The following is a 24,847-nucleotide window of genomic DNA, read 5'->3' as shown; positions in this document are numbered from 1 at the left end:
TTAGCTGAGTAATACCTCAAACTGCAGGATACTAACTTTATGGTTGTTTCCTCTCTATCTTGTGTTTTAATTGATCATATCTTCGATAGGTTCCCCTCTTACAACTGAATCAGTATCGGGTGAAGGTATTCTGATGAAGTTAAAGGAAGAACTTTCTCTGGAGCCAGACATTTGGTCAAGAGAGGTAATGTGTATTTAGATTGATAACTATGTATAATGACATCCAACTTCTCTGCAGAAATGTAATTACTAGATCTGGTCAATACCAGCGTTGGAATGACTACTGAAATATAATAATTACTGTTGTATGTGGGCGATATAAATATAATAATTACTGTTGTATTTTGGCGATATATTTGCCCATGGGAATGATGTAGTGAGTAATCGCTTGTGGGAATGGCAGGTGGGTTTATCTCAACATGACCATATACCACCAAAATGACTTGTTATAATAATATAGCTACCTACAGAACCAGTAATAGTCATACAGTAAAAACTAGTATACTTTTGCTTTAATATGTCCTTGCTCACATACATGTAGATAGATCCCAACACCAACTTGTGCTGTAAGGCAGCAAAATGGCTTGACACCTCTGCTCTTAAAGACCAGCATTAACTAGTAGATGTAGTAGCATTATATTATTTTATTATATATTCTGCCAAATGGTCTTCATATTCAAGCCAAGTCAAGACGACAGGTTGAAATAGAGAGGCTGACTTTGGGAAAAGAGGCAGCTGAAGAAGCAATGGAAATGAGTAGATGATTAACAGAGAAGAGGTGTTGGTGTACTGCAGGCAGAGGAGCAGATGATTAACAGAGAGGAGGTATTGATCTACTGCAGGCAGAGGTTAAGAGTAGACCTTTTTCTGGTCTCCATGTTTTTACTCTCAGACTCTCACAGTGCTCAACCCAAGCACGACCAGAGCTCCCCTGTCACACTCATTGTGTTGGGAGGTTGAGGCCAGGGAATTTCCCTGGGGTGATCAGTCCCCTACTGGTTCACAGTCTTATAAATAGATATCAGTCGTGTCTGTGTTTTATTGCCATTAGTTTCACATCCCCTTCTAACTGATGTAGGTCTTCAAATTTAGATGCCTTTTTCCACATTATTTATTTATTCATTTCCGTTCGTTGCAAACTACCATAAGGAGACAGGAATATACCTCTCTATTATATCCTCAAATGTTCGTCTGAAAACTCTCAACAGGGAAACTTATATTGGATTGGATTCAATATAAGTATCCCTGTTGAGAGTTTTCAGACGAAAAGGTTACCCCCGATAGGTAACCTTAGTGCTATCCAGTTTTGTTGTTGTTGTATCCTGCTGCTCAGCTTCTGTGGTTGGGCAGTCATGTTGTTGTGATGTGAGCTACAGACTGCTGCATGTTGTTGTTGTATCCTACTGCGCAGGGTCTATGGTTGGGCAGTTGACATATTGGTGTGCTTAGGTTGCTGGCTGTGAGTACTTGCATGTGATGGGGAGATAATTGGCCCCTATGGAAAGTCCCCATCCAATAATACAAGGAGTTGAACGCCTTTTCCTGTAAAATAAAAATGGTCAGAAGGTCAGATAAACATGCCAATCATTCCAACTAGCCACCTAGGCTATGCAGTTCTGTGGTCTGGGTCGGACCATTTTGCCAACTATGTAGGGGAAAGACACAGGTTAGCATGCTAGCACGCCTATTATATCAGTGTCCGATGTGCCGTTGTTGGTGCTTGTAAGGTCTTTGCATTGCTAGTGTTTCACCAAAACTCCTCACTGCTTCTTTAATGTTGGCCATCATAGGATGGGTAGATGAAGCATAGACATAGAGATACATCCAGTTCACCATTCAAATGTTCCATTTCATATCAGGCTTTGGTTTAATAAACAAGATATGATGGACCATTGTTGTAATATGTACCTTATGCTAGTTTAGAAATGGCAAAGAACAAGTATTTTAATTTACATATACCGCATAAAATAATACATTTCATCTATGTAAACATTTTTAAAAATGCATAATTTACTTTATAAGTTACCTTAATGTAATGTATTTATTTTATCCCTGGTAAGTACCAGCAATTATATTTGTATGTTGTAATGATTCATCTAAAGTAGTCCTAACATTGGTCTTAAACTCTACAGAAAAGCGAAGACCTGAAAACCAGGGGCAATGAGCAGTATCGAAAAAGCAAATTTCAACTGGCTCTAAAGTGGTACACCAAAGCCATCAAACATCAGTAAGTTGTACTCTTATGGAGTAATGGTGACTGGCAAAATATCAATTGAATATCAATTACCTGTCTGATATCGTGCTAAGGTCTTGAATTTAACTGTAATTTTAATATGATACTGCACATTTTTCACATAGAAATCTGGTAGGGTAATCTTGGTTTTTAAAGATTATTGTAAAATTCTATATGTTGATATAATAGAATTTGTATAATTTCTTTGGTGAAATGTATTCATGACACTGTCCATTTATGAATTAATTTTATTTCCACAGTCCAGCTAATCATGTGCTTTATGGAAATAGAGCCATTTGCTTTATTCGCATTGGAAAATATACGTAAGTGTTTCTTGGAGTTTCCTTCTTTTAAATATGTATTTAATGCATTGTGATGGATTTCACTTAAGCACTGTGGCCTTTAAACACTTTCAGAAAAGCTCTGGGGGACGGGAAACGTGCAACAGTGCTTAAACCAGACTGGGCAAAGGTAAGCATTCTCATAAAGGTTGTGTTCAGAATGTATGGAAGGATGGCACTACCCCTATTTGAAATGAATTTGGTTGAATTGAAAAGCACTTGATGGAAAAGTTGGTCATCAATGTGCAGCTGAAAGAGCATGGGCCTCTGATGTTGGTCATCAATGTGCAGCTGAATGAGCATGGGCCTCTGATGTTGGTCATCAATGTGCAGCTGAAAGAGCTTGCTGAGGCATGGTCCTCTGATGTTGGTATCTGGCAACAAAACGTCTCCTTTACCCTTAGACCATTTAATCAGAATGAGTTCACTGCTGTATGCTAACCCCTCGTTAACGTCAGTTGTGTTCTACTGAGAAAACCATGGCATTAGCCAGCTTTGTGGCTAATTATTTGAGCAACTCAAAGTAAACAGTTGACACAAAAAAATGTCATATCACAAAAAAAACTTTTCTAATTACAGTGCATGAAATGCCCTGTATTGTTATTCCTAGGCTTCTTCTTCTTCTTCTTCTTCTTCTTCTTCTTCTTCTTCTTCTTCTTCTTCTTCTTCTTCTTCTTCTTCTTCTTCTTCTTCTTCTTCTTTTCTTCTTCTTCTTCTTCTTCTTCTTCTTCTTCTTCTTCTTCTTCTTCTTCTTCTTCTTCTTCTTCTTCTTCTTCTTCTTCTTCTTCTTCTTCTTCTTCTTCTTCTTCTTCTTCTTCTTCTTCTTCTTCTTCTTCTTCTTCTTCTTCTTCTTCTTCTTCTTCTTCTTCTTCTTCTTCTTCTTCTTCTTCTTCTTCTTCTTCTTCTTCTTCTTCTTCTTCTTCTTCTTCTTCTTCTTCTTCTTCTTCTTCTTCTTCTTCTTCTTCTTCTTCTTCTTCTTCTTCTTCTTCTTCTTCTTCTTCTTCTTCTTCTTCTTCTTCTTCTTCTTCTTCTTCTTCTTCTTCTTCTTCTTCTTCTTCTTCTTCTTCTTCTTCTTCTTCTTTTCTTCTTCTTCTTCTTCTTCTTCTTCTTCTTCTTTCTTCTTCTTCTTCTTCTTCTTCTTCTTCTTCTTCTTCTTCTTCTTCTTCTTCTTCTTCTTCTTCTTCTTCTTCTTCTTCTTCTAATTAAGCCCGAACCGCTTAACGTAGAAACTTCATTCAAACTTTGTCGCGTAGGTCTTGTAAAGGACACTTATGCTATGTATTTTTCACTTTTCTAAACTTTATACTTTTTAAGGCGAGACACGGTAGGCAAAAAACATCGTTTTTTTCAGCAGTGGTCAATTTTGAGATTTTGAGCTAGTTCACTCCCTAAACATGTAATCTTTCATACTAGCATAAAGAAAATATCCTTATTATACATTAATGTGTATATTTATTCACATTTTGTCTGTTCGCGGCGTCAGCATTCTCCTATGGTTTCCTGGAAAGTTAGCATTCTAACGTAACGTGCAGTATATCGGCTTTCTGATACCCGACATGTTTGGTATGGTTGAAAAGCTATGTTTCTTCCACATAACGCTATGTACTCCAAATAAGGTCATTTCCTTTCCAGCAGTAACCAATGATGTTAGCAAAAACGGGGCTTTAAAACTAAAGACGCAATTTCATTGGTTTGCGGTGGTTTCTGATAACGTGATTCGTTCAGACGCATCACGTGGTATGGCTTGACACTTCCTGAATCTTTAAATGCGATTTTCTCAAAATTATTTTTTTGTCATTCTCCGGTAGATACTTCTCAGCCTATGTAGCACCTATGTACACCAAACTTTCCAGTTATACACTTAGCAGTATTCTGAAGATATTTACAGAAGGATTTGTTAATTAATCATTCATGGCCTGATTTATGTGACATTTTGATCAAAAAAAGGTGGCGAAAATCGGTTTTCTAAGGCTATAGACAGTATATTTTGATTTTCTAGGTAATGAAAGCAGATATCCTGAAATCCCTCTGTAAATTTGTTTGCATCTTGTATGTAAACAAAATGAAAATAAAAAAAATCACCTGGCTTTATCGTATGTCCAGATATATCTACCGGAAATATATGCAAATTTGTGCATATTTAATTAGATAAGGCCGAATTTGCATAATCAAACATAATAATTTCAGAAACTTGTAATACATTTTTTGTTCATGCATGTGTAAGTAATCACCTGAGGAAGTTTCATGATGATATCTATTATTTAAAAAAAATACCCTATTCACCTGTAGTGTCTCGCCTTAAGATATTAAATAAAAACGAATCTAAATTTTCCCATTGACTTACATTGGGCCATTATGACATCATAATAGGGTCTTTAAACTGGCTTGCACCTGTGCTTCACTGACAGCTGCGCCAAATCAAAGGAACCTCTTCTCTGTCCCTCTCAATTTAACTGTAACTAGGAACATTAAGACACCTTCCATTCTCTACTTTTTTTTTCTCTCCATCTTTCTCTCTGTCCCTCTCAGTCTACTTTCTCTCACACTCAATCTCTCTTCACTCCATTTTTATCTCCTTTTTTCAATATTTTCACTCTCTCTTTATCTCTTTATCCAGAGCCACTCTTGTTCACTCTTATTTCCTTCTTCCACTCTTCTTTCCTTCTTCCACTTTTCTTTCCTTTCTTCACTCTCCTTTCTTCTTTCCTTCTTTCACTCTTCTTTCCTTGCTTCTTTCCTTCTTCAACTATTATTTCCTTCTTTCACTCTTCTTTCCTTTCTTCACTCTTGTTTCTTTTCTTCTTCCACTCTTCTTTCCTTTCTTCACTCTTCTTTCTTTTCTTCTTTCCTTCTTCTTTCCTTCATCCTCTCTTCTCTCCTTTCTTCACTCTTCTTTCCTTTCTTCTTTCCTTCTCCCACTCTTCTTTCCTTTCTTATTTCCTTCTTTCACTCTTCTTTCTTTTCTTCTTCCTTTCCTAACTTTTGCATTTCATGCACTGGTATTTCCTTCAGGAAATGCATTTTCTAGTTTACTTTTGGTCTGCAAAAAAAGATTAGGGGACATGAACTGGCACTCAATATTCTTTGCTTTTAATTGATAAAATCTTTTGTAATATAAAATATATATATATATATACATATTTCCCCCACATTATGTTGTTTGTGTTGGTTGGTTAGTATATCGCATAGCATTACATTTATCAAGAATTCCTTTTTGCAAACTAATCTATTTCTGTTATGTTTTGGCAGGGTCACTATCGGTTCTGCGAAGCATTGTTCCTTTTGGACCAGCCCAAGAAAGCTCTGGAAGAGAATGAGAGGGCACATGGTCTTTGCCTTTCTGATTCAGAAGGCATTAAAGAACTTATGCGACAGAGAGAAAAGTTCCTATTGGACAGCAAAGGTCTCTCAACATAATTCTTTCAACGCACATGCACACACACATATTTGTATGTATGCTTAAATGTATAAGGCCTAATATCTTATTGAAAAAAAGACTCAACCTGAAAAGACTTTGGTTCAAATATACTGCAAACAATGAGCTTGATTTGTGATGACTTTGCTTGCGCTGACAGAAGTAAGTAATAGTTCAGCATTCAATAACTATATCTAACAATCTTTTTGATGTGTTTGTGTGTGTGTGTGTGTGTGTGTGTGTGTGTGTGTTTGTGTGTGTGTGTGTGTGTGTAGGTGAAGATAAACCAGAGAGACCAAAGAGGCCTGGAATGATGAAAAGCTCTAATAAAAGGTAACTTCTCCACAAAGCCTGAAGTGTGACTAAGCAGACATTTTGCCTTGTTCTAATTTGATCTTCATATATTTCATAATCCAGATCTCTAAGTGCCTTGGCAACATGCACAGAGTTTCAGAGAGTTGCAGATCCAGAGCCAGACCCAGACCCAGAAGGTGAACTGGACCAAGCAAATGATGAATTGAGCACGGAGAAAGAGGTTTGTAATATGTGGACTTCATTGTGAAGTTGTTCAACTTCATTTCAACTAGGACTGCCGCTGCGCTGTTTATCAAAGTTTTACATTTACATTTACATTTAGTCATTTAGCAGACGCTTTTGTCCAAAGCGACGTACAAGGGAGAGAACAATCAAGCTAAGAGCAATAAAAACCTGGTGTAACAATAAATACTGCTTATTTAAAAAAAAAAAAAACGACATAGAAAGAAAAGGAAGTGCGGGACTGTCACTGCATAAGTGCAAGTTAAGCCAGGGTGCCAGTTAGGAAGGGAGGTGCTCTCTGAAGAGTTGGGTCTGCTCTAGAGACGCCCCTGCTCTAGTAGTGCTAGGCAGGTCGTTCCACCAACGTGGAACTACAACTGAGAATAGTCTGGATTGCCGTGCTTGCACCGGGGGCAGTGCCAGACAACGCTGACTGGATGAGCGCAGCGTCCTGGGTGTAACATTTGCCCTTACAAGAGCATTTAGGTAGGTGGGAGCAGAACCAGTAAGCACTTTGTAGGCAAGCATAAGTGACTTGAACTTGATGCGAGCAGCTACCGGCAGCCAGTGGAGCTCAGTGAGTAGCGGGGTGACATGTGCCCTCTTTGGTTGGTTGAACACCCAACGCGCCGCCGCGTTCTGGATCATCTGTAGTGGTTTTGCCATGCAAGCCGGCAGGCCCGTTAGGAGGGCGTTGCAGTAGTCGAGACGGGAACTCACCAAGGTTTGCACCAGCAGCTGGGTGGCATACTGCGTTAGGTACGGCCTGTTTTTGCGGATGTTGTATAGCGCAAAGCGGCATGACCTGGCGACAGAGGCGATGTGGGCTGTGAAGGTTAGTTGGTCATCAATAATGACCCTGAGGTTTCTTGCTGTTTTGGATGGAGCAAGAGATAGAGAGTCAGTGTTGATGTTGTGGTGGATGAACTGTTTGGCTGGGAAGACGATCAGTTCTGATTTCATTGTTTACACAAATTTAATGTATATTTGGTCGACGATATCACATACTTGTATTTCACCGATCCACATTAAACTTGGCATGATTGTAGCCCCACATGGCTTTCACCGAATAGAGGCTTGCCATAGGTGGGCTTGTCCCTTCGTGCTAGCGCCCTCTGCAGTGTGGGAGGCTCAACTTTAATAGGCAATAGCTTGACAACCATTTAGCCAAATGTTGAATATTTGTATTGCAAGTTCCCCTCTACGTCTCTTGTGAAATAGCTGCACCTAGTGAATAATGGCAATGCACAAATATACTATACAGTACGTCTAGTTCAATATGTCCAATCTTTTATGCCTGATATTAGATATGCCAACAACAGGGTTTATTAAGGCTAAGTAATGCAAAGGGGAGAGGCTCTGATTGAGGAAACCATTTAGCAAAACTATATTTTGTATTCATTAATGTCGTCTTAATGTACCAAATTTGTAAACCTGAGTTGTCTTAAGTGAATGTACAGGCATATTGCTCTACTTATATTATGTGCGTCCAACAGTTGGCTATGGATGATCATGTGATTGTGTGAATTCTTTTTCTATAATTGAAATGTATGTTAAGGAAATCTATGAATCTTTCTGAACAGCCTCACAGGCATATACAAATATTTGATTCGATTTGTCTGTAATGGAGAAAGTCAAATGTATATTTAGGACAAAACCATTCTTCTTCCAACATGATCCATCACTTATTAGAGCCCAAACACTTGTTCTGAACATGTTTGAACTCATGTCTATGTTTTTGTACCTAAATAGGAAGGAGAGGACCTTATGGGCAGTGAAGGATATTCAGGTAGTGTGATGTATCCCATTTATTTGTAATCTAGGGTGGAGATATTTGTATTGTTAGTCCCTGCCCCACCTTAGGTAATGTCACTTTCCAAAGGAAATGGGTTTACGTGGGAGGCTCTTACTTTATTGTTGCATGTCAGGTTTGACTTGCATACAAAAACCTGTTGGACTGTTAATGTGCATGACTGGATAGACAATGTGCTTAACTTGCTTAAAGGTGTGTTATGGGTATTTAAAGGTGTGTCTTGTTTTGTTATGATGATTTAATAGGGGAATCTGACATTGGGATACACACTAAAGATAACAAGGACAACAAACAAATGAAAAGGTAATTGCCTACAGTTTTAAGATCACAAAACGATCTGTAGCACATTTATCATTTTTTGACTTTTCTTTTGGCCTGCCTCGGGGCTCAACCAGGGGCAATGCCAATGGCTGCCAGCTGTCTCAGTTTGGTTCCAGAGGGCAAACATTGATATTGAGCCTTGGCTGAAATGAGTGTTCTGTTTTACTTTGGTCTCAGTACCACAAAGCATTTGGGAAATTAATTCCCTTTTAGCAGTTTCAGCCTCACGAGAGTACATACATTTTTACAGTCCATTATTCAATTGTGTTCCTTTATTCAGCTCATTCTTATCCCTATACAGTTGTATTGAAATATGATATAATCTGGAATAACTATATGATCTCGTCTCTGTATTTTCAAGAGGGATAAAGTTGCAAACACATTTCTCAATAATTCAACTCAAACCTGAAGAGTCTCCTATCTAACCCTACCATTTGGGGGTTGACTCAAGTTGACAGATCTTGTTCTTGTTCTTATATTTTCCATTGAGATTTTGGTCAAAGAATGTGCTGGCTACTTTGAAGTTACATACTATTGTTTCATACTTACTCTGAGATTTATTTTTTCAGTGAAACGAAAGAAATTAAATCTCATGGAGCAGCATCATCCACTCGGGAAAAAGTGAAAATGAAAAGCCAGAATTCACTTGAAGAGGTAGAGTATCTGCACATAATGAACATGGACCAGCAGTGATGTTAGGCTCAATACAAATTACTGTTTGTTAAATATAGGATACTGAGTAAAGTATACTGAATTACTTATTGTAGCCCAGAGGGTGACTTTGGAAACTGGAAGTTGTATAGAGGGCATGATGTGCTTGATGAAATACTATACGGCTCATTTTGTATTCTTGATTGTTTTGGTCAGACTCCGAGACCCAAAAGTGCTGCAGAGCTGAAGGCAGAACTAGCCTGTGCTGTTCAGGTGTCTCGCGTGGCCTGGAAGGGTCAGAACTGGCCCGATGCAAAGCAAGCCTTCTTCAATGCTCTGGAGATAATTGAATCCACTTCTCCACAGGTAGTCCAACCATGTCCCCAAGGGCTGTATAGTAGTACTGCACATGGAGCATAAATGACCCCCTGCCTGTATTAATGTATTGAGAATATGGCATATGCTATCTTAGTAGCTATCTTACCAGCTGTTAAACATTTTTGCAGAAATTGGGCATAATGGATGCTTTTTGTTTTCTTTGGAGGGTTTGATGGGGGGGGGGGGTCCTTCCCCATTGCTGTTTTTCAGAGGCAGTATTGTTTTTCTTGTAGGAACTGGGCATATCTGAACTTGACAAACTCCTTCTGATGTATGGATATGCCACAGCTCTCACAGAAATGGGACATCAACAGGTGGGATTTGTGATCTTCCTCCACACATTAAAAGCATGGATTGCCTTAGAATAGTCCTCTCATCTATGTCAGCACTGTGGTTAATGTCTGTAGAATCCTTTTTGACGTTTCCTACTGGAAGAGAAAGGAAAGAATGTTGTCAGCAGCATGTCCAGATGTTTGTATACAGTGATACTGGAAAGTGCCTGGATCTTTCAATCAAAACATGATCATTAAAGGTTTCCTTACAACCTGTACACCATGCTCAAATGATGTGTGAGCCATTAGATGGGATTGCTTGTGGATGTTATGAACTTGGAGTTTTTCTTACCCTTGTTCTCAAATGTTTTCTTTTATTCTTTACAATAGGTTGTGGTGTTGCTTTTCATTTCTGAGTGAACGACTTGAAACCTTTTATTTTTTAGGCGCTAGCAGAAGCTATGAAGCAGTTTTTCCAAATACAGTCCAGTGGTGATGAAAGGTTAGAGTGCTTGGTGTACTTTGGAATGGGAAGAGTATTCCTGAAAGAGAACAGGTATTAGAAAACGTATTTTTTTATGTTTTGATTTAACGTGCTAACATAACAGACATATTGAAAAAAATAGTTTTACTGTATCACACAAAATATCACTCGGCTATGATTTACTTCACAGGTTTTCAGATGCTCTCAAGCGATTTTGTGAAGCATTGCTGGTGGTTGGAAAAAGAACCCCTGCAGAACTGACCTGGCCAACCACAAATGTTCCCATTAAGGAATCCCAGTTAGACAATTTAATGGTACTTATTCAATGTGAAATTGAGGCTTCTGTTTTATTACTTAAGAGTAGTATGAACCTGCTCTATGCAGTGGTAAACAGCATATTGTTCTGAACCAATTTCAACTCTCCTTTTTCCAGGACTTTCTTGCGGAGGGCATTGAAATTTGCAGATTCCCACCTCTACCAGATGCAGTATGCAGACACAAGAATTTTCAGGACCACTTAAAAAGAGACATTTACTACACAGACCCAGGTTTTAAGGTACTTTATTTTTTACATATTCCAATATATGCCACAATAGCCCAGTCTCTCCACCCAGCAGCCATTATGGCCTAGGCCAGGGCAGTTACTAGGGGCAAGTTTTTCAGTCATACAAGCCCCAAGAAGAAAGCTGTTTTTCATATTGATGGCATGGTCCAAACACTTTTAAAGAGGTATATCTTAAGTGCATGTTTAAATGTTTCCACCGTTTCAGCCATTCTTAGGTATTCTGGTAGAGTTTTTCAAAGGCTGGGGGCATATAAACTAAAAGCTGCTCTCCCATGTCTCTTTGTTCTGGCTTTTGGAACTGTTAGGAGTTCATTGCCAGAGGACCTCAGGGATCTACTGGGTGGGTACCTTGAGAGCATGTTATATATTCAGGTGCACGACTATGGAGTGATTTATAGACTAGTAAGAGAATATTGAAAAACTATTCTGAAACTAACAGGTAATCAGTGCAGTGATTTTAAGACTGGTGTGATGTGCGCCCTCCGTCTTGTTTTAGTGTGGACTTATGCTGCTGCATCCGTATTGTTTGTAATTGACTGATGGCTTTTTTTGGTAGACCAGACAAAAGAGAGTTAACAGTAGTCTAGCTTGCTTGCGATAAAAGCGTTCATCAGTCTTTCAGTGTCTGCCTGAGAGAAAAACGGTTGCACCTTAGCAATGTTTCTTAAGTGATAAAAAGATGTTTTAATTATATTTTTGAAATGGGTTTCAAAATTGAGATCTGAGTCAAATATGACACCTAGGTTTCTGGCCTGGTGCTTGATGTTAAGTGCTAGTGTTTTTAAATGTGCAAATAGTTTCTCTCTTTTGGCTTTTGCACCAACGACTAATACCTCTGTTTTATCTGGGTTGAGCTGGAGAAAGTTTTGTGACAGCAGTGCATTTATATCAGAAAGCAATGCAATTTACCAAGCAATCAATAGAGCTGTTAGTTGTTGGGTGTTACAGAAATATAGAAATATCGAGCTGGTTGTCATCTGCATAGCTATGATAATTGATGTTGTGCCTCCTAATGACACTACCCAGGGATAACATGTATAGGGCCCTAAAATACATCCTTAAGGAACCAACAGGTCATTCAAATGTTTTTGGAGCTGTGGTCTTCAAGGGCGACAAAGTATTCCCGGCCAGTTAGGTGGTTCCTTTAAAAAGTTTAGGACTGGACCAGTGAGGCCAACCCAATTTTCAAGTCTATCAATAAGGATATTATGATTGACATTGTCAAAGGCTGCGCTCAGATCTAGAAGGGCCAGGACAGATAGTTTTTTTTAGAGTCTGCATTAATCCAGAGGTAATTTACAACCTTGACAACCAGTGCCGTTGCTGTAATATAATTGGAACGAAAACCAGATTGCACAAGGCACAGTTAGCATTTAGGACATTTTACAACTTTTTTTCCAGGATTTTGCTTCCATATCCAAACCTTATAGTCAAGTGTCACGACTTGGCAGCCGTTTTGGTTAAATCTCTGGATAGCTATTTCAGGCATACGAAATGAGGCTCCGATCTAAATGGATTGTCACTAGGGTGACCAGGTGTCCTGCTTTGCGTTTTGAGTTTTTCCCCGCATATTGAGTTAATATCCTGCATTTTCATTGGTCACTTGTTTTTGAATTGCCAAAAGTAAGCATACATGGGTGAGTTCTTTTACCCAACAATTGTCTAAAGCGGTTACCTTACCTTTTGAGGTAAGACGAAAATCAAGTGATGTTTAAAAAAAAAAAAAAAAGCACTGTGGATCATTGTGTAACTCTGAGGATTTATATAAACAAGCTACCATCTTGTCATTTGTGGTTTTAAGCATTTCTTTTTTTCACAGGGATTTCATCGTATGGTATGCAGCCAGAAATGTGTTGTGGAGTTCCACACCAGCTGTTGGAAGAAGTTCAAGACTGTCTCATTCCCGTACAAAAGAGATAAGGCAATAGATTTTTCTAAACAACTATGTTTGTGATTTTTGTTCTGTTCTGGCAACATTAAATTAACCTAAAGTATTTTATAGGATTTCCTACAAAACACTTGCTTCACCCCTGACTGCGCTGGCACGATCTGTCACATTGTAATTATTGGGGGTACTGGACATATTAAATGTGAGGTAAGGTTCTACATGGTAATTGTTGGGTCTACTGGACATATTTAATGTGAGGTAAGGTTCTACATTTTAATTGTTGGGGGTACTGGACATATTAAATGTGAGGTAAGGTTCTACATGGTAATTGTTGGGTCTACTGGACATATCTTATGTCAGGTAAGGTTCTTCAATTGGCAAGTGGTTTAGTAAAGATAATGCATTATATGTTTTATTTTGTAATATCTCTTACTTTGTAATATTTATTTCCTGCAGTTTGAATCATCCATCCCAAAACAGACTACACAGAGACCAAGAATAAAGCAGCAAGCCACACGGTGAGTTATTTTTAGTCACACTGTTTGACTTTTGCCTCACTCATATGAGATTTGTCTTGAACAAGTTCCCTTTGTCAGTGAAAATCATCAGAAAGTGTCATGGTCAGTATTATTTTGTTTTTTTCCCTAGTCCTAAGGCCATGAAAATCAAAGAAGAACCCAAACTGAAGCACAGCAGACAGATGACCGATGTTTCAGGCCAGGATCACTTAAGTTTGGAAGAGAATACCAGCATTGGAGAAAGTGGCAAGAAAAGTACTGATGTACCCAGATGAAATAAAAGATTACCATTCATTCTTCTCTTGAGTTACCTTTATATGCTTGTTTTTATTTTTCCAGGAACAGTCCAGGCTTGGCTTGATGAGGACCATGTTTTGCGTCAAATTGGTGAAATGAGAGATTGTTTTGGAGATGAAACCCTTGGTGTGTCTGCTTTTATGACTTCGCTGAAGTCATGGATTGAGAGGGACTCGGCCAAAGGCCTTGATTATCTTCTACTCAATGGGGAGGAGCCAAGAGTTCTTCAGAATGTGGTAGATCTGCTGCTGCAGAGGAAAAGCAGAGTGTGGTCCAGAATCTTCATCCATGTGCTCAGTGACTGTGATGGCCTGCAGCAAAGACTCTTTGCGTGGGCCCAGGATCTCAATGGGCAAGGTGAGATATGTCCTACAATTCATGTGCTCTTCTGTTGTCCATTTATAAAACAAGGGTGTTTTTTTCTGAAAATGCTGATGCCTAAACTTAGCTGATTGCTCTATTGTTTTTCACAGGTCTCAAAGCAGCTGAGGCATTCATTGGACGTTATGCAGAACCCTTAGAGCAATTGGACCTTGGAATTCTCCTTACATTCCCACCATTGCAGCATGCTCTTATTGAAAGGGTTGGGACCATGCCAGATCTGTTCAGCAGCGCTGGAGTAACTATTACACAGTACCTCAGACAAGCCTCATCGCAGGAGATGCGTTTGTTCATCTGGACGCTGGAGGAGCACCGAGATGAATACCCCTCCTGCCATACAGTCTTGGATGAGTATTTTGCAACAGGTGAGTTTCACAACTTAGAAAAACATCACACAAAATAAATATAAAACATAATCAATTTAAAATACTAATTTAATTTAAAACAATCAATTATAATTATACGGAACAATGAACAACAGACGTAAAACGTACATCATACTTTGATGTCAATGAAGTACATCAAAGCAGAAATACAAGCAATTCAATAGATATACATTTAAAGTAATTAAGATCCCTGATCAACATGCCAAATGTCAACGTTTCTTACTGTAGGGTTCTAGGGTTCAAAGCTTTTTACTGTATGGTTCTAGGGTTCAAAGCTTTTTACTGTAGGGTTCTAGCGTGCAAAGCTTTTTACTGTAGGTTTCTGGGGTTTGCCATAGATTCCCAGCCAGAAGATGAAGTTTTATAATAACAAGATGACAAAGACAATAGCTGCCTTTGGAGCTTCAGTCTGATTTGTGTCTTCAGGGTGGGGTAACTTTCACTTGGAAGATATGTATTATGATGTAAGAAATGTATTTCATCATTTGTCTTCTGTCTAAACAAGCCTGACAACATTCATGACAGCCATGCTTGGTTTGCCCTGCAGTGACATTAAAGCTAGTATAGCCAGTCAGCAGTGATGTCCGCTTCCGCTAGCTTGATTGTTGGTTTATTTATGAAACAGCAAGACAGTCCTAGAAAGTAAACAACCTTATGGTTAATATATCAGTTGTTACAGTGACGTGCAAGTTATTATCCCTCAGATAGCACCTGTGAAATAGATGGCTCATGGAAACAGTGAAAGCTGAGACCCCCTCGGCACCCCCTCCACATTTTTACGCGTGCATCAACAGCAGTGATTACCCGATACTCTGTAAAGTTTAAGATTGCATGTTTTTAACCAGCAACAAATGGGGGTTGAACAAATGTTTTCTTGTAGCTTTTACAGAATTGATTGGGAGAAACTGATCACAACAACTAGGTGTGTGAGGTCATAACTACGACAAAAAACAATACATGTCCTTGCTATATCATTTATTGCCTATAAAGAACTCAGAAATCTATCACTTTGCTAAATCTTGGGGAAACAATATTTGTTTTGTGTGAATATCATTAACAGATTTTTTTTAAATCCTTGAAAATTAGAATAAGTATCAGTCTTAAAATTCTATATTGGTTTAAAGTAGGATAGACCTGAATAGTTCATAGTTCTTTCGTAGTTGATAGGTTCAATTGTATTAATGTATGTAGTGCCATTAACAGTGGACATTGTCTCAAAGCGCTTTACAGAGGCTAAGGCCTGAGCTGCCTAGAACAGGTAACGGTGGCAAGGAAAACCTCCCCATTCAACAGGAAGAAACCTGGAGCCAGACCCAGCTCAGAGGGGGACCCATCTGCTTGAGGCTGGCCCATAGATAAAGGGATAGATAGGTGCTGATTTGCTGGCTGGTGTGTAGGCCAGAATTAAATCCTAAATTGAATTTGAGCAGCCACAGGAAGCTATTGAAGGGTGGTAATCCGTGGAGTGTCGTGCACTCTGGCGTATCAAAGGCCAGATGTGCTGCCATGCTCTGGACCATCGAAGCCCAACATTTAGTGCCGCTGTTCGTTATAGTAGTACTCAAACATTTCTTACTAATATCTGAAAACCTTACTTTACATTAACAGATGTTAAACTTCTTCTCACAGGTATACTCTTTTTGGTGTTGCCCATAACAGACAAACAGACCTTAAACTACTTGATAATTGAAAGAAAAAAGTGGTCATGACTAGTGATGCACATTCATCTCTCTTCATTTGTCAGATTGTAGTTATTTGGTGATCAAGAAGACAGAGCATGAAAACCCAGCTGTATGTATTGCCTTCATTGACCTTCAATGACCAGATGTCAGTGCATTATTGTATTCTAAACCTGTGACAAAGCAAGATCACAAATTGTACAAACTACCGTTTCTTTTAGAATCAGCATCCTAAGAAGAGCAAAAGAAAGAAACTCAAAGAGCCAAAGGTCAGTGCCTTCAGTGCCATTCTGCCCAACATGTATGTTTCTTTTGGCATTATATTGAACTACATTTCCCTTGGCATTATATTAAACTACATTTCCCCCTGGCTTTGCAGTCTGTTCTTGTCTCGTCTGGCATGAGCACTGGACACTTAAGAGAAGAAAGGGAAGACGACTTTCTTTATGAAGAGGATTCATTGTGAGTTTCCTTATATTCATTGGAATGCCCCCTTAGTCGTGTCTAATTGCAGAGGCTTTAACCTTTTGTCTTGTTACAGCATGCTTCTTGACACCATCGATTCATTCACTATTCCTGATTACCTACGAGACCAACTTGCAGCATTTGAAGAGGAATGTGTTGGTGCTGTAGACGCTAATCATATCAAGCTAATCATCAGGAGAAATGTAAACAATATTCTAGACCCAACAAGAGACAATTTGTATGAGTAAGTAGTATGAATGTACTTTTTTCGACACTAGTTGTTTAAATATCTTGTTGACTAAGGGAAGTAAGAGTTTCAACCGTTTGTTTTCCCATTTGTTCAGTTATTTCGCTCAGGTTCTTGAGGAACATGGACCTTTGAAATCGGATCATCCGTTACTTGTGGGAGAGTTGGAAAACTTCCCTCGTGATGCACAGGATAAAATTGAGGAGGCTGGAGGACTAAAATCTTTCCTCTTGGAGTCTTTACGATTTCTCATGAAGGATGATGTCATTGCCTTAATTAAGCATGTTGGAGCGCTTCAGAATGTGGCTCCAGAACAAACGGATCGCTCATGCCTCTGCCATTTTGCAGCTCTTTCTGATGTCATTGAAACCAGTCTAAACCCATTAGCGGAGGAATTTCACCCAACTTGTGAAGCTTCAGGAATCGAGGATACTAAAACAATTTCTGGGATGAGCAACATTGCAGCTTCTGAAAATGTGTCGAGCCACCTCATGAAGCACAACAGAGATTCCAGCTGTGCACTCAAAAGACCCATTCACGTATGCCCACATGTGCCTTTTCCTCAGGATCCATGTTCTCAAACATCCAAGTCCTCTTACCCACCTGTTGAAACCTTTGTCCCTGGAAGACATTTTGAAAAATATGCTACTGCTATTTCTTTCTCTTCTAATAAGCAGACCGGTGCTTGTGTTTCACCAAATGCTGAACAGGACCGGAAAACAGAAGTGCTTGCTTCTTTTAATGAGAAGGGTGATGGAAGTAATACTGTGAGCTTCTGCCATGGAGTTACTGCTCGCAATGAACAGGTAGGTGGACTTTCAATATGGCTGTAGGTTTCCTCAAAATGATTGCAATTGTTAAAAGTCTCCTGTGATTTTTAGGCATGTTCTACAATTGGAGACGATGTTGCAGTTAATACTGAGAAATATGAGCTCTTTGAAAATAAGAAAGTGAGTATAAAGACACTTACACTGTTTCTTTTACCTATCATTTGAGTGTAACTCCATGATGTGAAATTCTTATCTTGAACTATTTATTTGTGTCAGGGTGGAATGACAAAAAAGGAAAAAAACAATATGGAGGGTAAAAACAGAATGACAGAACTGAAAAAAGCCATTGAATCCGATGTTCAGAAGAGAAAAGCTGATTTGGCTCAACGTGGAGATGTTTATGATGAAATTAGTGAGAAAACTGAGGTAATTCTTGATCAGTTGTATAATCATTTTGATCCTATCACTTTGTGCTCATTATTGTCCTGTCATAACTCTGTTTTTATCTTTTAGGTCATCAATAAAGAACTTAGTTTACTTCAGCAAAGGTTTGACAAAGAGATGAAAATGTATCTGCCAGAGAAAAAGGAAAACCAGGAAACACTGAAAATGCTAAAGGCAAAAATTTGCAGTTCGTTAGCAACAAATGACAGGTTTGCCCTTTATAAATGTTATGTTTGTCACATGCCTTCTCCCATTACTACAAAGCAGGCAAAAGTCATTGTGGAGAAACAAGCTCATACGTGTTTAGAATGAAGCCTGTTTCACACTGGTGGTGTTGCAGGTGCTTTGCGGCTGCAGTACCAGTTGATTTTCATTTTAGAGCATGTAAGCAGCTAAGAGCATGTTAACAGGTTAGAGCATGCTAACAGCTTAGAGCATGCACACTGCGTGTAGTAGTGCAGAGTAAAAAATAATTTTTAAAAAAGTATTGTCCCCAGTGGAGGCATTTATGAGTACTCCTTTTGCATTCATCTGCATTTTTGCTTATATCCACTCTAATAACTATTACTTTATCTATACGCTAATCTTGTCACTAGGCTTTTTAATGTAATATGAAATGTATTCTGCCTGTCCTGTGCTCTGTGATAAAAGTCCTCTTGTATCTTTGCAACACAGAAAACTATATATAACATGCAAACTATCTAACATATAATACATGACATTCTGAGTCTGGAGCAAAACCGAAAATCTGAAATTGTAAAATACACTTAATTGGTCTATCTAGCAACAGATCTTTAGCTAGCTATATAGTTGTGAAACACATGTCAGTTTTTCCATCCTCTCAGTAACCTACATCACTAAAAATGTTGAACTCATGGTGGGAACTACAAGAGAACATCACAGGACTGTGACCGACTTCTTGTGCTCAATGTTCTGCAAGTGCCTTGAAGTGTGCTTGACAGATTTTCACCTAGTAAAGTAATAACTGTTTCTGTTTAAGTTTTGCAAAGGACATCATGGAGAAGAATAAGAACTATGAGACAAAGTGTACTTGTTTATCTACAATAAGGTAAGTGCTTTTCCCTGATATGGACATTTTTATAAGCACATTAAACATGGCTTAGAAATTGAAGACTAATTCTTACCATTTCAGTAGAGTTAAATCTTGTGCAATCCTTTCACAGTAACCAGTTGGCTGCTGAGAAGGCAGATTTGAAGGGTGAAATGGACAGGTACAAGCACTTGTCTGCAAGACAAACCAAAAGGTCTCAATTTGCTGGGATTTTGATACTTGAGAGCCGCCAAGCCCAAGGTCTCAGAGGACTGAAAAGATGTGTATTCCGTAGTAAAGCCATTCTCAGGCGCATCACTGAACTCTCTTCCAGGTAAGGTTACAGAAAGTTCATGGAGGTTAGCGTCCATGTAAGTACAAGGTGCGATCAAAAACTGGGACTGCTCCTGTAGAAAGCAAAAACCTACCTGATTGAAATTTGGCGGCCATCATCTTCAAACGAGTCGCCTTCTGCAGTAATACACAATTCCAAGCACTCCTGCCAAGCTTGGAATGCCCCTTTCAAGTCCTATTCTGTAAGAGTGTCAAGCATCAGTAATTCATGCTGGATCTCCGCCAATGAGTCTAAATGGCAACCCTTCAGTTTGAAGTTAATTTTGGGGAGGAGGAGGAAGCTGCAGGAAGTGAGCGGAAACTGTGTGGTAACGTCTGATCGGCTGTGCGCTCACACCTGCCATCACTGCAGTCACAGTTCAGGTCGTCTCCCTCAGACGCCTCAGACTGTCGAGTAAAACTCACAACACACAAATGTCAAACATAACCACAAGCATACTCTTGGTTGAGCTCCTGACCTGATGTGCCGTCTTCAGTCTTGGAATGCGAATGGCAGACAGAACGCCTCATTCAATGTATTATATTGCTTCATTGGTTTAGACATTCTGAAGCATTTCAAAGGTCTATGTTGCCGATTTTCTGAGGTTGACAGAAAATGTGATGTTCGCACTCTGCACTCTGCTACACCTTGAGGTGCATTCACAACAAAAACAGTCCCGGAACTTTTTGATCACATGTCATGAATTTGTATTTGATGTCACTTGTGTTTTGTCCTAAGGTACCCTTCTTCAGGTCTTGAAGGACTTATTGATTCATGGCGGGCTTGTGTCCATGATGCAGAGCAAAAGATTTCCCACACCCAGGTGGGTTTCTCCCTTTGTGTGCTTGCAAGTGACATTTCATTTCAGTTTGGCTCATCCACTGAATTACACATAGATGGGCCATACACTGCCAGTTTCTATACATTTCAATTTACTCATTGTAGATGTTTGAGAATTAGAATAGATAATTTGGCCATAGATAGATATCAATTAGTTAATGTTTTATTTACGTAGAAACAACTACATATGGATTGAACTGAAAGTGTTCCAGGCGATACTAGCATTGCTCATTTCATTAGTCATATTGATTCAACTGTAATTTATATCCTCTCAACTGGTTATGGTCTTAAATAGAAATATTTTGGAATACCCCTAAAGCCCCATCATGCAAGAATTGCACTGTCCAATGTATATTAAGCACAATATGTGCCTTTACGCCAACAAAATTGTATAAGTAAGCCGGGTTAGGTTTTCAAGGTCTTAAAATCTGAAGACGTATCAGACTTTTTGGTGTGAGATGAATTTGTTAATGCTGCCTGAAAAGGGACCCATGTCGATGACTTCTGGCATCTGGAAAAAGTCCAAATCTCCCTCAGGTTAAGGTTCCAGCCTCCACGGCATTCTTTCATAAACGGTTTGACTCTTTGCTCCATGTGCTCCAGGCTCTGTTCAGACAGCAGATGGACCTAGTTAAGGATGGGACTGCACTGAGCAGACTACCACACGTGTCTGTGCCTCCATGTCCCCCAACACCTCCTCAGCCGGTTAGTCAAAGGGGGATGAACTCGTAGTGATTTTTATTACAATTGTCCATTGTATTGCTTGTTTTAATGAGAGAGAAAAAAACTAAACGAGAGGAGAGTTTTACTTTCGAGCTTACAGGAAACACTGCCTTCCTTTAACATGTTTACGTAAACGTTGACACTAGGTCCTTTTCTTGTCATTCAAATGTGTTCATTCAGTCACACCAATCTGTGTATATTTACGCATTCTGTAGGATTGAACAGAAAAGCTGACCTGTGCCAAAATCTTCTGAGCACATTTGTTTCTGTATGACTATTGTTGGTATGTCCTGCTCACAGGTTTTGGACCCACAGCTTCCTACAAATCACGGGCCAAGACCAATATACTCCCACCATAGTGCCCAGATGCCAGTTACATTCCCAAATCAGAACTTTCTCCAGCTGCTCGACATGTCTGCTGACATGCCTGCCCACGGAACAAAGGCAAAAAGTGTTTTTGAGAAGATCATAGACCACTTGATCACTATGTTTCCTCGTTTTGATAGGTGAGTTCTTAGAAAGGGACAGTGTCTGTAACATTTCTGACCCACACTCCAATTCAGTATCTCTTTCATAGTCAATTTCTCTTGTTTCAGAGAAACCCTCATCAAGTTCACTCATGATTTGGTCTCTGCAAATGGAGGCCATCTTTTGTCTCTGCCTTATGAGGAGACAATAAACAGAATATCCCAGCACATTTTGGATTTATCAGAAGATGAACATGTCAAGGTAAGAGAAGATGAGCAACACTAGTAGGGTGAGCTTGATGAGTCTAGTAATGTGTGTTACAGTGTCTTCTGAGGCCAATTCTAGGAGGACACACAGAAGAAGTCAGAGATGGGTGTTGGGGTCTGAATGAATATGTCTATTGTTGCATGTTCTCACTCTGACATGTGACTGACTGTGTTCAGGGCCAAATGAGCTCCACCAGAGATCAGGCCAGCGGTCTGGAGGTCCAGTCTGAGATTGGTCAGATAGCATCAAGGCCATATTCACCCTTCAGGACAACAGGACAGCCTACTCCATCCCATGTGTGGAACAGTCTATCCGTTTCCAGGTCTACCCCTTTCAGAACGGTATGTTACAACAGTATGATTACAGAGCACACTTTACATAACCTTCCATTTTAAATGGCTCATCATGGTAACACTTGAATCCTCTGCCACAACACTAGCATTACCATTTCAAACACATGTCACGGCAGAAGCAATGCACTCATGAGGTCCTTGCCATCACCACAATTACGATGATACATGATGATACTCATATTTTATGTGTAATGGAAACTTCTATGGCTATGGTATCTAACATGAGCATAGCTTTGTTTACAATAATGGTGACATGACCATGCCTAATCATCCGAAATGACAGTATTTAGCATCTGCCATGATATGATAATGACTGATCTATTCATCAAGCCCCAGTATAAACGTAGACACACTTGTCCAGATGTCTCTATTAGATGTGTATGTCATGAACATTTACAGAAATGTCACTCAGAAATGGTTTGTGTTCAGGACCAAATGCATTCCACTGAGAGTCAGACGGGTCTCTTCAGTGCCCAGTCTGAGATGAGTCACATGGCATCAAGAACATATTCACCTCTCAAGTCGGCTGACACACCTCCTCCTGTCTGGAAAAGTGAAGCTGCGCAAAGACCAATTGGCACTCAAAGAATGGTACGTTTGCTTTTTAACAAAACTAAGTATTTATCCCTTTGTGTTTCCTCTTAAAGCTGAAGTCAGGGGAAGTCTCAAGCATTTTGTGTGCTTTTTTAAATGTATAATGTACAATGCAAAATCATTTGACAGTTGAATATGGAGGACCCTTGCATAATCTGCCATGAAGATGTGGCTCCTGAGACTCTGTGTGTACTGGAGTGTCGACATGGCTTTCATCATGAGGTATGGCAATCTCAGTTCAAGTTCAAATATGTTCTACACACATTCAGCATATAGGCGACACACTTTAAATGTCTACATTGGTACAAGTTACTGGTACAAAATGACCTGTGTTTCACTCTTCTAGTGCATCAAATCGTGGCTGAACACACAAAGCACATGTCCTACCTGCAGAAAGCACGTTCTTCGGCCAGAGGACTTTCCAGTGCTGCCAGCCCGTTCAGACAAATCAAATGTGTAGCAGAGCATCCTTAGCCAGACCACTCCCCTTCCCCGTACAGTAAATAGTTGCCAGACATTAAAATATGCTTTACATTGACATTTTTATGTTTTTATTTTTTTTGGTATGGGATGGATGTTTTTTTTTTTTTTTTTTTAAGCTCTCTCTTTATTTTTTGTTTCTTGTATGCAATGCACATTCCAAATCAGTGGTTCATTTTGCATACTAATTTGCTTACAATCATGTTTTAATTGTATCAAGATTAAGTTTTTAATTAATTCTACTTTTTTTCACTGGCACATTTCTGATTTGACTGTAAAATGACTCATTCCCAGCTAATAGTAACTTGCTTTAGTTCTTTGATGTGTATCAATGTTAACTGGCATTGAGGGGGAGCCCATGTGTAGCAGGATTGGTAGCCTGTATTGGTACATTTCTGAAAATAAAGTTCAGTCCAGAAATGAAAAAAGGAGCTCAGAAAAGATTATATTTTAACAGTGACTTATATTTGTTGTTTTTTATTTTGACTCCAATCATGCCTATTTGTAGTTTATAGATATACATTGTATGTTGCACTGATTTACTGAAATATTCACATATGTAACATACCTGCGGCCTGGTTTACCACCCTACAACAGAAGTGGTGGACTCTTGTCAGACCAAATCTCACACCAAATCATTGAACAGCTACTGAAAAAAAGAGGATGAAACAGCAAAATCAGCTTAAGAACAGGAAGGTCAAGATATTAACACTAATGCAAATGGTATTCACTTTAAGAAAGTTCAGCACTGTTTTGTGCTCAGCTGTTTATGTGTTTCTTAATTCAAATAGTGGTTTTGCAGAAGACAAAAATCAGTTTGACCGTGAATATATTTTTCTTTTCACAAATGTCTGCGCCTCAGTTGGCCTCTTTTTCAATCACCAATACAACTCAATGAATTGGCTTGTTCCTTGACTGCTCACCAGGCAGTCTGTGTGGTGAGAATACTGGTACAGAATGTCTGCATCATCAGGACGGTAGGCTACATTTGATTGTGGTAAGAGGACTCCCCCCTATGATGTATGTAAAGTGCGTTGGGTATCATGAAGATAGCCAGAGAGTTAACCAACTAATTCTTTGAGGAGGATCTGAGAAGGGGACAGTTTCCCCTTGTTTTTGAAGAGAAAGGGGAGATGAATGCATGTCTCAGACCCTCCCTTGAAGTGAAAGGTTGGGTGGTTTAACGTGTTCCCTACACATCAGCCTCACAGCACTGGATGTGATGTGTACTCTCATTGAATTGACTCTTGAGTGTATGGAAAGCCAGTGCTATCAAAGATCAAGCTTTCCACTCAAAACCACCACTCAACTTTGCTGTTGTGTGTTTTAATCTACACTGATACTGATACCGCTCACAAGATTTTGGATTCGGTTACATTGAAATGCCTTGAGCATGCTTGTCTTTATACACCCATATTCAGATCAGATTTCAACATTGATGTCTCTGCAAGTATATGGTCTAATGTATGGCTTAGTTAAGCTACTCACACAGATACTGTACACAACCTGCCCTGCCATATTGAATGATCTTTAAATTGTTGCTTGCAGCACCAAAGCTGTAAACCACTAACTAGTCAGGGAGTTTTCTATGCACCAACGCCCCAACTCGTGAGGGTACCAAATCAGACAAAGGGCTTGATGGTAATATGCAA

At 39.2% G+C, this 24,847-nt stretch overlaps 1 protein-coding gene across 1 annotated transcript in view; it reads left to right on the top strand.

Annotated features, from left to right (window-relative positions):
- The window catches only part of ttc3 (tetratricopeptide repeat domain 3), a 41,450-nt gene extending 17,885 nt beyond the window's left edge, over positions 1-23,565 (top strand). Inside the window, exons 8-46 of the mRNA XM_080852011.1 lie at positions 90-184; positions 2,133-2,227; positions 2,494-2,556; positions 2,650-2,704; positions 5,824-5,977; positions 6,265-6,322; positions 6,407-6,524; positions 8,279-8,315; positions 8,585-8,642; positions 9,230-9,314; positions 9,528-9,677; positions 9,923-10,003; positions 10,408-10,517; positions 10,636-10,759; positions 10,879-11,001; positions 12,830-12,931; positions 13,013-13,105; positions 13,355-13,416; positions 13,547-13,671; positions 13,756-14,070; positions 14,187-14,459; positions 16,225-16,271; positions 16,381-16,428; positions 16,539-16,621; positions 16,701-16,868; positions 16,969-17,677; positions 17,753-17,821; positions 17,918-18,067; positions 18,155-18,294; positions 19,086-19,154; positions 19,270-19,470; positions 20,209-20,293; positions 20,914-21,015; positions 21,334-21,539; positions 21,630-21,762; positions 21,945-22,109; positions 22,551-22,712; positions 22,845-22,937; positions 23,062-23,565. Of these exons, the coding sequence (XP_080708137.1) occupies positions 90-184; positions 2,133-2,227; positions 2,494-2,556; positions 2,650-2,704; positions 5,824-5,977; positions 6,265-6,322; positions 6,407-6,524; positions 8,279-8,315; positions 8,585-8,642; positions 9,230-9,314; positions 9,528-9,677; positions 9,923-10,003; positions 10,408-10,517; positions 10,636-10,759; positions 10,879-11,001; positions 12,830-12,931; positions 13,013-13,105; positions 13,355-13,416; positions 13,547-13,671; positions 13,756-14,070; positions 14,187-14,459; positions 16,225-16,271; positions 16,381-16,428; positions 16,539-16,621; positions 16,701-16,868; positions 16,969-17,677; positions 17,753-17,821; positions 17,918-18,067; positions 18,155-18,294; positions 19,086-19,154; positions 19,270-19,470; positions 20,209-20,293; positions 20,914-21,015; positions 21,334-21,539; positions 21,630-21,762; positions 21,945-22,109; positions 22,551-22,712; positions 22,845-22,937; positions 23,062-23,175 (5,120 nt within the window). The 3' untranslated portion in view covers positions 23,176-23,565. The remainder of the gene's footprint in view (positions 1-89; positions 185-2,132; positions 2,228-2,493; positions 2,557-2,649; positions 2,705-5,823; positions 5,978-6,264; positions 6,323-6,406; positions 6,525-8,278; positions 8,316-8,584; positions 8,643-9,229; positions 9,315-9,527; positions 9,678-9,922; positions 10,004-10,407; positions 10,518-10,635; positions 10,760-10,878; positions 11,002-12,829; positions 12,932-13,012; positions 13,106-13,354; positions 13,417-13,546; positions 13,672-13,755; positions 14,071-14,186; positions 14,460-16,224; positions 16,272-16,380; positions 16,429-16,538; positions 16,622-16,700; positions 16,869-16,968; positions 17,678-17,752; positions 17,822-17,917; positions 18,068-18,154; positions 18,295-19,085; positions 19,155-19,269; positions 19,471-20,208; positions 20,294-20,913; positions 21,016-21,333; positions 21,540-21,629; positions 21,763-21,944; positions 22,110-22,550; positions 22,713-22,844; positions 22,938-23,061) is intronic.
- The last annotated feature ends 1,282 nt before the right edge of the window (positions 23,566-24,847 follow it).

This window comes from Sprattus sprattus, assembly GCF_963457725.1.
Source record: "Sprattus sprattus genome assembly, chromosome: 1".
Lineage (NCBI taxonomy): Eukaryota > Metazoa > Chordata > Actinopteri > Clupeiformes > Clupeidae > Sprattus > Sprattus sprattus.
Note: the sequence above shows the minus strand (reverse complement) of the source record. Positions and strands in the feature narration are given on the sequence as shown.